The sequence below is a fragment of the Typopeltis vanoorti genome, chromosome 17, assembly GCF_054136105.1.
Source record: "Typopeltis vanoorti isolate ZY-2024b chromosome 17, IOZ_Tvanoo_1.0, whole genome shotgun sequence".
In the NCBI taxonomy this organism is placed as follows: Eukaryota; Metazoa; Arthropoda; class Arachnida; order Uropygi; family Thelyphonidae; genus Typopeltis; species Typopeltis vanoorti.
Window position 1 is genome coordinate 95,807,209 of NC_143565.1, and position 15,395 is coordinate 95,822,603.

Consider the following 15,395-nt stretch of genomic DNA (forward strand, 5'->3'; position numbering starts at 1 on the left):
AACTTCTGTCCAACACTATTCCCACCCCTATCACACCCCGATGGCGCTCCTGCGTCATCACCCACAGAAAAAGCCAATCTTCTGGCCTCATATTTCGCTTCAAATGTATGCATAACTGACAATGGTAAATGTCCCCCAACCATTCCAGGCACCCAACATACAATGCCCCCCTGTATCCTTTTGCCAGGATGGGATCAGAAAAATACTGTCCAAATTAGACACAAAAAAGTCTCCTGGCCCTGATGGCATTCCCCCAATTGTTCTGAAAGTTTGTGCTCCAGGACTGACCCCTATTCTACGTCACCTATATATACTCTCCTACACCACTGGAATCTACCCCACAAACTGGAAATTGGCCAATATTCAGCCAATTCCCAAGAAAGGTGACAAGTCACTGCCAGCCAATTACCGCCCTATCTCGCTTATCTCAGTCCTGTCAAATGGAAAAAATCATCAATTCCCAACTCCTACACTATCTTGAAGACACTCACCAAATAAATGACTGCCAGTATGGATTCCGCCACTGCTGATCAACAGGAGATCTACTCACATACATCACCCATCTCTGGACAAATGCTATGGAGAGGTTTGGCGAATCTCAAGTGGTTGCATTAGATATCGCCAAAGTCTTTGACTGGGTCTGGCACAAAGGCCTACTAGACAAACTACCATCATTCGGTCTGACCCAGGACTTCTGTAGGTGGATTGCCAGTTTTCTGTCTGGATGCACACTGTATGTGATGGTGGATGGCTCCCTATCCTCTCACCACTCAATCCTGAGGTCCCACAAGGTTCTGTCCTCTCACCAATTCTCTTCCTGCTTTATATCAATGACCGACTGCAATTGACCTCCAACCCAATACACAGTTTTGCAGACGACAGCACACTACACTCCTCACTTGCATTTGATAAGCCTTGCCCTACACAACTCACTTCAACCTACAGAACATCAACCACCACCACCACCCTCAACTCCGATCTCCAAACCGTCCTACAATGGGGTTTGAATAACCTCATAAATTTCAATGCCAATAAAACCCAGTTCTGTACTATTTCCCATAAAAAAAAAAGAACAATTTTTCCCCAGTATCCTTTTTGATGATACCTAAATTTCCAGAGTGTTTGAGATCTCACTTCTTGGAATCGCCCTCACATCAAACCTGTCCTGGCATAAACATATCTCAAACATTGCTTCCTCAGCCTCAAAAAAACTAGGATTTCTCTTTCGTTCAAGATGTTACTTCATCCCCGAACAGCTATTAACATTACACAAGTCACAAATCCGTCCAACTATTGAATACTGCTCCCACATATGGGGTGGGGGCCCCTAAAAGCTCTCTCAAAATGCTCGACTCAGTACAGAGGAGAGCAATTAGACTTATCAGTGATCTATTCCTTACCAACTCTCTCCCTTCACTTTCACACAGACCTATGGTCTCTGCAGTATGTTTATTCTACAAATATTTCCATGGGAAACGCTCATCTGAAAATAATAGCAATAATTCCTCTGCTCAGTACTAAGCTCATTGGAACACGTGCAGCTGCTGCACAACATCCCTTCACAGTACACCTAGAAACAAACGGAACAAGTTTCTTTTCTTCTTCCTTTATCCCTGCAACTGCTGCACTGTGGAACAGTCTCCCACCTGCTGTGTTTTCCAAGGAATACAACTTAAAGTCATTCAAATCAAATGTAAACAAATTCCTCCTTTCCCAACCTACTACCCATACATGGTATTGATGTACTATAGGTTGACCAACCAACTCCTGTGTATGAACCCAACATTTAAAAAAAAGAAAAAAAAAAGAAATAGAATTATAGACCAATCAGCATCTGAGTGGATAGAATATGATACTTTATAGGGGACAGCATGTTTTTGTGATGGATAGGTCTTGCCTTAGTAATTTGCTTACTTTTTATTATAAAGTGACAGTGGAGTTGAATAAGAGAAATGGCTACTTAGTGATACTGCTGGACTTTGCAAAGTCATTTGACAGGATTCCACAACCTTTAATTTTTATGCTTAGAATCTTTTATTCATGTTATCTGATATCAGATTTTTTTCTTGAAGATGAATTTCAGTCATAAAATTGGTGAAAGGATTGTAGCTCCTTTGTTTTCATTTCTGTAATTGATTGATTTTTTTACTTTAGGGATGTAGAACCTGGTCTTACTCAGCCTCCAATGATGACATTCAAGTATTTCTTAGCAAATCAAGATGATGGTATTGATGATCAAGAAGCTGTAAAAAAATATGGGGAATATAAACTAGAATTCAGAAGACAGCAGATTAATGAATTCTTCTTAAATCACAAAGAAGAAGAATGGTATGTATCTATACTTTAAATGGGTATCTTGTGCCAAGCATTAGGAGATTAAGCCTATGAGGTATAAGACCTGATAAAATTAACATGTCTGGTATTAGAGAGCCATATGGAAACAGCCTGTCAGGTATTATTAGAATGTGTGAGACTTTTTCTTTAACTACTTTGAAATTTTGGAACTGTTTGCTATTGACAAGTGTATAAATTGAAGGAAATGCAGTGTTTTAAATTTATTTAATTATACTGTTGCCTTTTCTTACTTGAACATATCATAAATTTCAAAAAAAGATGCCTGCTACATATTGAAGGCATTTTGATAGAATATGTAACATTTATGTCTATTTTCTCTATTCTTTCTTCTGAAATATGTCCAAATTTAGTAACTATTTTTTATAGTAATATAGTAATATAAAATGAAAAAAGGAAATGCATAATAATCAAATATTGGTTACTTTACAAATGCAGTGTGCGCACTCTCTCAAGTTAAAATTACAAAATACTTTTCACCTTAATTTTTTGTTGCTTTGTTGTGTTTGGAAAGGCTTTTCAACAATTTTTAATAATATGCATCTAGTATTTGTTCCAGCTTTTCTTGCCCAGCTGCAGATTGATTGAGGTTTGGAATTTTATGCTAGCCAAGGCAGTGTCGTAATGTATTCCTATATATTAGCTGTCAGTGAGCTACCTCACTTTGGATCAATTCCATGGAATACTATTATATGATTGAATATGTGTTATTTGTTTGAATCTTGTGCTCTGTGGTTCTACATGAGAACTAGGTTGTGTTAGTGCTTATGATAATCATATGAATGACAAACAGTGATTTCTGAGGTGTGTTTTGCAGATAAAAATTCTTACAGATATTCTTAAATACTCTTAATGATTTACCTACTCTTAATAATTTATATTCATAAGTAATTGGTCTACCAGGTTATCTCTTTTATATTGTACATTCTGTCTATCAGAATGGTGGCAGCAAAATACTGTTGCAGTCCAACATATAATATTATTGTTAGTTTCCAACATTTTCTTCCAGATTGGTCTATATTTGTTAGCACATCGGTTTGATCACTTATATTTCTTCAAACAATCCAAGGTCCATTGATCCATCTGGATATTGATTTTCCTCTTTTTTTTTTTCTTCTATTTTTTTTGCTTAATAGATTTTTGTCATTATTTTATTTCCAATATCTTTAAATAACCTTATATCAGAATAACTTTGCTTGTATGTTCTTGAATAAGTTGTGTCATGTGTTCTTTTCCAATACCTTAACTTTTAAGATAGTTTTGCTATTGATGTCCTCTATTTACTTACCTAATTTTCTTCCAGTATATATTCATGCTTACACTGACTGATCAGTTGGTTTTCTTTCAAAATTGGTGTATGTTTTATTTTACATAGAATAGTTTCATGTTTTAACAGAGTTATTTCCTGTTGTCTCTAAATTTATTCATTTGACTTCATGCTGTGCCACTCATATGTTCTTCCCTTTATTCAAAGATTGGCACCTTTGCCATAATTTACCTAGATGTGGCCCATATCTTACAAAGGAAATCTTCAGTAGACTAAAAAAAGATAAATCATAAAAGAACCGATAAGAAAGATATTACAGTATTATTGAACACTTCTAACTAGAACATAAAAATGTTAGCTGTTATAAGTGGCTCTAATACATGTTGAGATTAGCCGACAAATCTTACCACTTTTCAAACAGAATGAAATTACTCTGTTCGAGAAGTTATTATCACTAAATTATTTAAAAAAGAAAAAAAAGTAGTAATCATGACATCTGATTTAACATATGAATTATATTTTAAGCCCAAATTGAATGTCATCAAAGACAGGAATGGAGCATTACTAACAGAAGAAATGGAAATCAAAAACAGATGGAAAGAATACTGTGAGGAACTGTACAGTAGAGTGGATAAAGAAAATGTGGAGGAGCCCTCTCACCAGGAAAATTTTGATTTGGAACCTCCTCCACTTGAGGCATGAAGTTGAAAGAGCAGTTAAGCAGCTTAACAGCAATAAGGCATCAGGTGCAGATGAAATCCCAGCAGAGTTAATTAAGGCCACAGGGGATGGAGGTATAAGAGTGTTTCATAGATTGATTACAAGGATATGGGAGACAGGATCATGGCCTAGAGGCTGGAAGAAGTCTGTTTTCATACCACTACATAAGAAAGGAGATATGAAAGCATGCAAGAACTATTAGTTTAGTATCTCATGCAAGCAAAATTTTATTGAAGATCATGCTAAATAGGATTGTGGCCAAAGTTGAGGCAGAGATGCCTGAGGAACAAGCAGGTTTTAGGAAAGATAAGGGTACCAGAGATCAGATCCTTTGCCTTAGACAGATCATAGAAAAGTATAAAGAATTTAGACTTCCTCTGGTAATGTGTTTCTTAGACTACTCTGAAGCTTTTGACTGTTGAGCATGTGAAACTGTGGGAAGTAATGAAAAGAATGGGTTTTCCTCAACATGCTATCTGGTTGTAGCCAACTTGTACAGGGAGCAAGAAGCCACAATAAGAACAGGTGTTGGATTGACTGATTGGCTTCAGGTTGGAAAAGGAGTAAGGCAAGGATGTTTACTTTCTCCTCACTTGTTTAGTATATTTACAGAGGGCATGATGCATTGGATAAGCTCAAGAGGAATTAGTATAGGAAGTAAATTGATCAGTAATCTGAGGTATGCTGATGATACAGTACTCTTTTGTAATGATATGGAAGAACCAGGAGAAATTCTTGACATAATTAACAAGATCAGTAATATAACAGAGGACTTCAACTAAATCCTAGCAAGTGAAAGATTATGGTTCTCAAAGGAAATATAAGCAGGGAAGCTCTTGAGAAACAAGTTTACCTTAATGGAAAAAGAATTGAGAAAGTCAGCAAGTTTGAGTACCTGGGATCCATTATTAATGTGAGGAATTGCTGTTCAAAAGACATCAGAAGAAGGTTACGAATGGCTAAAACAACAGTCAGAGACTTGTGTAAAATCTGGAAGGATAGATCTATCTCCATGGGAACAAAGTTGTGGATTTTGGATGCAGTTATTTTTCCAACAGCGACTTATGGATGTGAGACCTGGAACCTAAAGAAGTCAGATAAGAAAGGGATATCTATTTTGAAATGTGGTGTTACAGAAGGCTGTTGAGGATATCACATACTGAAAGGCATACAAATGAATGGGTTTTAGAAAAGATCAGTAGAACTTTAAGGCTCCTTAAGGATATTGACAAAAGAAAGTTAAAATATTTTGGACACATTGAAAGGATGGAAGGAGGACTTCTCAGAACAGTAATAGAAGGTAATGTTCCGGGAAAAAGAGGAAGGGTAGACCATCAATGAGATGGATGTATGGTGTGTGTGGAGCAACTAATCTTGAGAGAGTTGAAGTCTCCAGAAAAGCAAACAGGACTACATGGCAAGGCCTGGTGTGGCACATCACTGAGCATCGGAGTGACCATACGGCATCTGTGGATATCTAGTGAACATATAGATAATTTTCATGCTACCTTTATATACCTTGTATGTGGATGGTTGAAAATTCATAAAAATAAGACATTACTTTATATAGTCGATAATGCGGTCCTAAATATAGCATAGCCACAGATTTAGCACTGACAATAAACATAGGACATGCTTCATTACATGTTAAAAATTCAGTCTGATTCAAATCATTAATTAAACAAAAACTAAAAAAATTATGACCAGCTAGTGAGCATTGTTAGTTTTCACAATTCCCCTGACATTCTGACATCAGTGCAGTGTTTAAATAAGTAATGCATTTAGTTTATTTCATATAATTGATGGTACGAGAATCGATTTTTGTCCCCCTCATGCTTTCTTGCTAGCTCTTAGACTTATCTGAGAAAAAGAAAAACAAAAAGAAGTGAAGGCCCCCCCCCTCACTTTCTCTGTTTTTCCTGTATAGAAAGACCAATGGATTTTCCATATTTAAACATTCTATTAATTTTACAAATATTTCATTCATCTTACATATCATAAAACTTCACTCTCACTGATGATATCTTATGATACATAAGATGAAATATTTGTAAAATAAATATTTTTTACAGTGGCATATGTTGTGAATGTTTAAATAAGTTTTCTGTTTGGCCATATAGGTAGACCACATTAGCTACCTTTTTAATGTTTAAATTTTACTGTAAAATCCCACCCAACCACATACACAAGCAGATATTTAAAAATTAATTCACATCACCACCATTATTCTTCACAGAAATATAGCTTAATAAAAACAGCGTGCTTGTTTTTATTATGCCATATTCATGTGGGCTAGTGAATCATGTATTAATACCTTCATGCAATAAGATGGAATAAAACCACTTCCTTAACAAGACATGATTTCAGAATTACAAGACTATACTGAAAACCAGCATATAGTTTACACAGTACTCTTAATTTGAATAAATTTAGCTGCAAGAAATTGTCAATGATTTGTAGGAGGGCTGTCATTGCCACCCTTGATACAGCAAAATATTCAGGCATCAGGATGCTAGCTTGAATATTTTGCTGCACCCTTGCTTATTTCTGCATTACCTGGAAGTAATTTTTTTACCCATTGTATTGTAATAAATGATTATGCCCTCAATGTAATATCATGAAAGATGATATAAAAATTGAAAACTACTATATTCTGGATGTCTGAATAATTAATTTTAAAATGAGGCAACAAATAATAGAACAGCTGTGGAAAATATTCTTGAGGAGTGCAAGCAGAAATACATATCAGTACTTGAGATAGGGAAAACTATTAAAAACCTCAGCGTGGAAAGAAGGTGATGTAAATGACATTTGATCCCAAGTGTCGATATATGGTGGAATAAAAGTTTTATAGTGCTAGATTAATTTAGAAGGCTTGATCAGAAAGTGCCCTATTAATTGTTGTAAAGTTCTCATTATACCAATTTATTAAACAGAATATAAAGCAAAATCATAGAATTATAGAATATTTCCTGTGTCCAGGAATGATTTTTGTTAGTATACTTGAAAAAAGACTAAGAAAAATCACTGAAAGGAAAATTATTGAATAAGCCAGGTTTAGGTCCAGAGATTGACAAGACCACATTTTTTATCTTATGACAAATAGTTGAGAAATCATGCAAGTATAAAATGGATTTTTTATTTAAGTTGTGTTTGATCTTGAAAAAATCATATGATAAATTGCCAAGTGCAAAACTGTTCAAAATAAATCTGTGTGATGTAAAATGGTACATTATGATCAGTAAGTTAAAAATCAAAAGTGCAACCGAAGGTTTTACAGGAAAATGGTTTGGTGTTAAATCACATATAAGGCTATCTCCACTTCTATTTATAATTATATGAATTACATCATTGAGGAAAGTGGTTATAAACCAGATATTAAAAGATATTATGCTTATTCTTTATAGTGTACAAATGATAAAGAAATCTACTAGAAGATTTCTCTGACAAATTTCCTATAAAAATCTACAGTGAAAAGAAACAACGAGAGATGAAAGATAAATAGAAAGTATTATTTTAATGGCTAATATAGCCTATTTTCATTTAGGAGTCCCCCTTTTTCAATGTCATTGGCTCTCTACCCAAAAACTTAGGGCATTACTAAAGTGTTATAAAACTAATATATGAAGAATAAAAAAGGAGGGAAAAAATGTGGACATACCTTTTTTAGATGTTGTCTTCTGTCTCCTTATCCTGGAGATGTCTTTATCTGCTGTTAAAAGGTGGGGGTAGGAAAGTGGGGTAAAGTAATGTGAAGGAATTATTTGAAAAAAAAAGAAAAAAGAAATTAAATTTCAAATAAATTCTTTATTTCAAAAATAATTTCAATAAATCTTTTTTCAAATAATTCCCCCACATTACTTTACCCCCACTTCCCCCCCTCCTTTTAACAGCAGATGAAGGTACATTACTGGGATAAGGAGACAGAAGTCAACATCCAAAAAAGTATGTTGAAATTTTTCCTCCTTTTTTATTCTTCATATATTAGTTTTATAACACTTCAGTAATGCCCAGTTTTTGGGTAGAGAGCCAATGACATTGAAAAAAGGGGCACTCCTAAACAAAAGTAGGCTATATTAGCTATTAAAATAATAGTTTATTTTAGAGGAGTAACAAATGGAATTTTCCCAGAAATAATACCTATAAACAGAAAGTGTTTGAGCAGAAGTGGAATAAAAAAATCAGAGGAAGATCAAGAGATATTGGCAGGTTGCAGGCAGTTAAGAGTACTCTAGAACTGCATTTCTCAAACTGGACACAGCCCACTTTTTATCACTCAGCAGCCCCCACCAGCTTCCACACACCACCAACAGGTCATGTTTTACCACTAGAAGTGAGCCTTTATATGTCATCCTTAAGTGCAAAATTATGGAGTACTTAGCATAACATGCATAACCTTAATATTTTTTAGGGGAAAATGAACTTGAAGAAAAATTAAGATAGGAATGGGATATATTACAAATTCTACCAAAAAGTGAGACACTTCTAAAATATTTATTTGTAAATTAAGAATTATCTAAAAACTTTCTTTAATAGGATTTTTAATATATTGCTGAAAAAGAGAGCCAAAAGGCTTAACTTCAGCAATGCAAAATTATTCAAATTAAGTAGATATTGAATCCAACATTATTTCATAGCCGAATATAGAAACTACAATAGTTTCATGCCAAATATAGAGACTATAAAAGTTTTGGTGCATACACCAACCTTTCGTGACAGGGCAACTCGTAGTATGAGTTGCCCTGTCGTGAAAGGTTGGTGTACCTTGTATCGGCCGAAACTTTTATAGTCTCTATATTCATCATGAAACTCTTGTAGTTTCTATATTCCGCTATGAAATAATGTTGGATTCAATATCCACTTAATTTGTTTAATATACTGTATTCTAAATTGTATCTGAAAATTTACAAACTGAGATAAAAAAAAACATTTATTACTATTGAAATTCTCTCAAAGCCCACACTTAAATAAGCCTACTTAGAAGATTGAACATAATAACTGATCAAATCAGAAACCTGAGAGAATAATAGATTCAATAAAAGTTATTGATAGGAAACAAGTCGAAACATATTGTGTTGAACTGTCACAATATCTGGTATACTCCTTGAAATTAATCAGCAGCAGCTGAAGATGAAATTTTATCTTTTAGTGACTAGTGATTACAGATAAATTTCACTTTGTGTTTTGAACTTGACTTTAGTGACTATTTATGACAATTAAGATATAAGGAATGACCAGAAAAGTTTGTATGCTTTTATGATCTAAAACATTCATAACGAAAAGGAAGAAAAATACTTTTTTTCTTCTGAAATGATGTTCCTATTTTAGCAGCAAAAAAATTCTTAAACTCCATCTCTAAATTCCTCATAGTTTCGAAATTGTTGGTTGTGCATATAAAACTGTCCAGATGAGAAAAGATAATCAGTCAGCAGGTATGTGAGAATGGAGAGTGGAATAGAATTTTCCATCCAAAACTATGGAGTTTGCATTCCTTATACTCTGCAAAGCTTTGCATTATCCTATAGGATTACCTCTGTAGTTAACTAGTGCAGGCACTTTTTTTTTGAGCAGTGCATATTATGTCAAATGATTGCAGTTGTGCCATGTATATGTCCTACAGTTGCTTGACCAAAAGTTAGATGTTTGTAATGGGCAATACCAACTTATTTGACACACAGCCGTTCCATGTTGAACACCAGTTCATGGTAGGAGGAGGGAGGGGCTCCCGGTGATGGTATTGCTCCTTTTCATTCTTCCTCTTTTTCAGTATGTTTCTTCCTTCATGAGTTCTTGAATCCCTCTGTAGATGAATCCTTCTTCTTCAAATTTTTCTACAGTCCTCACAAGCTCCATCTAAGTACAGATACTTTAGATATATCATCTGATTTTAAAAAAGAAATATCTGACACACATATAAATGTATCATTGTTTTAAACATACTATGCAATCATCATCCATACAAGTAAAAAGCCAATAGGAAAAATATCATCTTTCTTTATTCTTTAAAAATTATTGCAAGCAACATCATTGGGGAGAATTCCAATTATGGTGATACCTCATAAAACACTAAACTCTTGATTTCAAGATAGGCGATATGTTTAGAATTTAAAGATCAATGCGTGACAAGTATGAGGTGCATCCTGATTCATCAGGATGGTTATCTTGTTCCAACCAGGAATATCGTTTTTACTTTTGACATGCCCAAACCTCCACAGTAAAAGGAGGATATCTCAACTGTCATGTTAGGTTATGCATCCCTAATACACTAAGACACATTAAATGTGAGAATCAGGCATGTCTATCATGGCTCTACCATTTGTGCCTATTATAATAGTAAAGTGTCTAATAATAAATCTTGTCCTTCAAATAAACCTAAATGTATTAATTGTAGCATGCAGGGGGGGGGGGGAGATCATTCAGCCTACTTCTGAGCATGCCGAAAGTGGAAAGATGGAAAAAGAGATACATAAAGAACTAAATGAAACATGTCTTATCAGAACACAAAGAGAAAATTAGTCACTCCTACACCTATCCTGAAATTTTACACTGAGAAGGTGCAGTTAAAATATCAGAAACACCACAAATCCATATGCCTTTCCCACCATCTGATAATTTCAGTGAATGCATCTCTTTGGAGCATATTAATCACCCAAGCTATTACAGTTTCACTTCTGAAACACCTCTAGAAATGATTCCACTAAATGAGCGCACCCACTTGTCAAGAAAATAATTTGCAAACCGTCACTAGAAGAATAACCACCGAGCACCTCTACAGAAAAAAAAATGATATTTCTCTATCCATCACTTGATCTTCCCTTTCAGTCGTTTCTGACAATAGGTGACTTTGTAGTCATTGTTCACAAAGTATTCCTGGTGAGATTTTTACAGGGTAGTTCACCATTGCTTTCCCCAACCCCCAATTTTATCTGGGCTCGGAACTGGCATATGACTGGGACTTATTATTCATGACTGTAATCCATGTGTGTTCATGGGGCCGATTTGCCTGTTTTCGGGGGACGAAAAACCCGAGTTTCCAGGTATGAGAACCCTACCTCCGTATGAGACCGGCTAACTCATCTTTAGTCGAAAGAGACCAGATAAAGGTTCCTCGCATCACTGACGGGAATTGAACCCAGGTCTTTCTGACCATAGGTATATTAAACATTTTTGGTATATTAAACATTTTTTTCAGAGCAAGAGATGGACAATGACTGTCTTTACCTTCCAAAATCAAACAGAAGTGTAAGCCTTAAAGTTCTCAGAATAAAGCTACAAAACAAAAGACTGGGGACATTTTACAGTTGAACTGTTGCAGATTCTGTAACAGTTTCTGATTCAGTATCAGTTTTTTGCCTGCAGAGACATATTTAAAACCCATTGAGGTCCCATCTTAAGACATTTCACTATTATTCATAATGACACTTGGAGATAAACCTGCTCATGGAAAAGTTGCTATGCTTGTAGGCAACAATACTCTTTTTCAGCACATCCAACTAAACTAAAAATCCCACTGACAGGTGGTAGCTCTCATATTTGTAAATTTAGGGACACAAAAACACACGTGTTGAACAGATTATTTTATTAATTACTAATAAAATAAAACTTGACGTTTCGACCCCTGTATCGAGGTCATCATTGGAAGAATACAAGTGTATAAGGAACCAAGCTACATGCTCATGCCCTGTATACTGGTAAACTAAGTCTACGTAGTTAATTAATCCTTTTCCCTAGCCTGACCTCTAGTGATAAAAAAAAATAATAAAATAAAATAAAAAAATAAAATAAATAAATAAATAAAAAATAAATAATAATAAAAAAATATAAATAAATAAATACAACTACAATAAACTGCTCAAGTCCTCATGTATTAATATTCTTCTGGATAGTTCTGATTGTTATAACATGATTTCTTTCAGTTGCTGTTAAATGTTAGAAACACTTCACCAGGTTGTCTTCTTGTAGTGGGATTTTTCTATGGCTAGTTTAGGTTGTAGATGGGTCCTCCACATTCTTGAAATGGTTAGGCCATCATTTTTGTTGATATTTGGGTTGTGTTTGAGCATTTCACATGACTTTATATTTTCTCTCAGACCAGGTTTTGGTGTGGTGTAGGGACTTTTTCCAATCAATTCTGTGGTATGTTTGGAGTGCGTGGTCAGAAAGGCCGGTTTTTCCAAAATGGAGGTATTTAATGTGTTGTTTGTGTTCGTCTTGTCTGATTGGGATAGTTTGCCCTGTTTCCCCTATGTATGGTATGTTACATGTGCATTGTATTTTGTATACCCCCTGGGTGGGCTAGGTGTGGAAGAGGATCTTTAGAAGAACTGAGTAGGTGTCTTAACTTATTTGGGGGGTTTAAAGGTGGTTTTAATGTTGTATTTGTGTAGTGTTCTGTCTATTTTTTCAGAAATGCCTCTAACATAAGGAATGGCAATAGCATTCCTGAAATCTTTTTTGTTCTTATGGAGGATCTTGTGAATAGTTTTTTTACTGTATCCATTTTTTATAAATGTTTGGTTGATGATCTTGTATTCCTGGTTTAGAACCTGTTCATTAGAACAAATAGTTAGAGCTATGTGTTTAAGGGTGCTTATGACACCTAGTTTTTGTGTTGGGTGGTGTAAGAATTTTTGTGTATGTATTGGCCTGTGTGTGTGTAGGTTTGCGGTAAACTGAGAAGGAGATAGCCCGAGGGAAGACATGTGACAACTGTGTATCTAGGAAAGGAAGAGAGTTGTTTTTTTCCATTTCAATGGTGAATTGGCGTTTGTGTTGTTTGTTTAGGTGGCTAAGGAATGTATTTAGAGCTTCGCAGCTGTGGGGCCAAATGGCGAAAATATCGTCGACGTATCTGAGCCAAATTTTGGGCTTTAGACATGCTGTCTCTAGAGCACGTTGCTCAAAGTCTTCCATATAAAAGTTAGCTATTGGGGGGGGAAAGTGGTGAGCCCATGGCTGTACCTTCTTTTTGAAGGTAAAAATTGTTCTGCCACACGGAATATCTGGAGCGGAGTACATGGGCAAAGAGGGCTGTGATGTCGTGTGGAAATATGTTCTGTAGGAGCAAGATAGTGTCATTGATTGGGACATTGGTGAAAAGGGAAGTTATGACAAAGCTGACTAATAAATCTTGGTCGTTGAGTGTAATGTTTTTAATTTTATTAATGAAATGTTTGTGTATTTTTTATGTAGGAAGGGACTGACCTAACAATTCCTTGAGTGTGGCCGCTAATTTTTTGGCTAAGTGATAATTTGGGCTGTCAATACCTTCAACAATTGGACATAGAGGTGTGCCTGGTTTGTGTATTTTTGGCAGGCCATAAATTCTGGGCGCACGGGCATAATGAGGTATTAATTTTTTTGTTGTTTCTTCGGGCCATGTGTGGACGGATTTGATTAATTCAGTTGTTTTCTTTTTGTTACGTTTTGTGGGGTTGTAGTTTACCATTTGGTAGGTGTTGTGGTCCGATATTAAATGGTTCATTTTTTCAATGTGTGTTGTACAGTCTAAAAGGTGGTAGCTGTCCATCTGTCAGCGGGAATTTTTATTACAGTATGTTCTGTATGCTCACCACTTTTCTCTTATTTGACTCATACAGATCTAGATAATCTTACATTGTAGCTGCCTCTGCCCATACTTATTATGGGCAACTTTAATAAACGTAATACTCTGTGGGGATAGTGCCAGCACAAATGGATGAAACTAGATTGTCAAGTGAATGCCTTGACAACACTAACCTCTTTCTTCTTAATAAGGGACATAGTACCTTCTTTCATATGCGTACCCATTCATATTCTGCAATACATCTGCACTCTTGCCAGTTTTCCATCACAGATGCCCATGCAAATTGATCAGATTGACTGGAATACATTTTTGTCATCAGCCAAACACCTATCAACAAAGCAGTGATGTATTGTGAGAGATTGTATTCCAGCTATCAACAACTGCAGTTCCAAAAACATCATCTTAGTTTTCACTCTGTCCAAAGCCGTGATGAAATCATGAATACCACGTAGCTAGAAAAGATCAAGACAAAGCATGGGATATATTTCAGAGCTACCATGTGAACTTTCATAGCTTGCAAATGTGCCCAGGCCAAAGCATGTTAAGTTAGATGTCAGAGTCAGAAACTATCTTGCATCCAGTTTACATCATCTGTCAACAAGCAGTGTGAAAATTTTATGGGATAAAATACAGAAGATAGAACATACCATTTGTCTATCCTGGATCATAATGAATATGTAGTTGCTGAATCCAAAGCGACTTTAGGAGAAGGGTTTGCTAGAATCTCAATAACAGATTCATGAATTCTCCTGAATTTTCGATATTGACTGAACAGCAGAGAGCCAATGGCTTGACTTTCTTTTCTACAGATGGGTTAGAGCAGTATAATCAGTCATTTATTGAGGAGAAACTGAAAAGAACACTTTTACACTCTCTCTCATGCCATTTCTGTAGGGCCTGATGGTAAAATATCTCCATCTTCCATTGATCCTCCTCTTTTATTGTAATTGAATAGTTACTGAAGAGCAATTTCTGGATTCATGGGAAAGATCCAGAACTAGCAAGTAATCATCATCCTATCACTCCAGCCAGCTGTCTTTGTAAGATCTTAGTGAAAATGGTTAATGCCTGGCTTCTGTGGTACAGTAGACGCCGCTTATTGCAATCACTTTGGGATAGTTGCTTTTCGATAACAATAACCGGTTGATAACATTAAGCAAAGGATATAAAAAATTGCATAATTTATTTCAATTTATTGTTATGGACAACTTTTTAATAAGCAACAACATAAAATTTATTTTAAAAACTTATCTAGTCTTGTCTGTAGTGTCTTTGAATATAGTAGAGTAGTTCATGAATAAATTGCTTATATTCATAATGCCTTTCAAAGTTTGTCGCTGTATGTTGCATACCGCGACGAAGTATTCATTGAGCTTCTTGCATCTAGGCATTGGTTGGAGGAGCTTCTAAAATGTGTTCTTCTATACTTGTATTAGGTTCACTTTCTTCTATTAGTTTAAAGTTCTCATTGGAAGCAGCTTGATTTCCGAC

The 15,395-nt window shown here is 35.3% G+C and overlaps 1 protein-coding gene across 5 annotated transcripts in view; it reads left to right on the forward strand.

Moving 5' to 3' along the window:
• Ars2 (arsenic resistance protein 2) overlaps nt 1–15,395 on the forward strand; it is a 394,921-nt gene that overhangs the window by 87,797 nt on the left and 291,729 nt on the right. For all 5 annotated transcript variants that reach the window (XM_090407032.1, XM_090407029.1, XM_090407033.1 and 2 more), the window contains one exon: nt 2,155–2,328. In XM_090407032.1, coding sequence (XP_090263158.1) covers nt 2,155–2,328 — 174 coding nt within the window. The remainder of the gene's footprint in view (nt 1–2,154; nt 2,329–15,395) is intronic.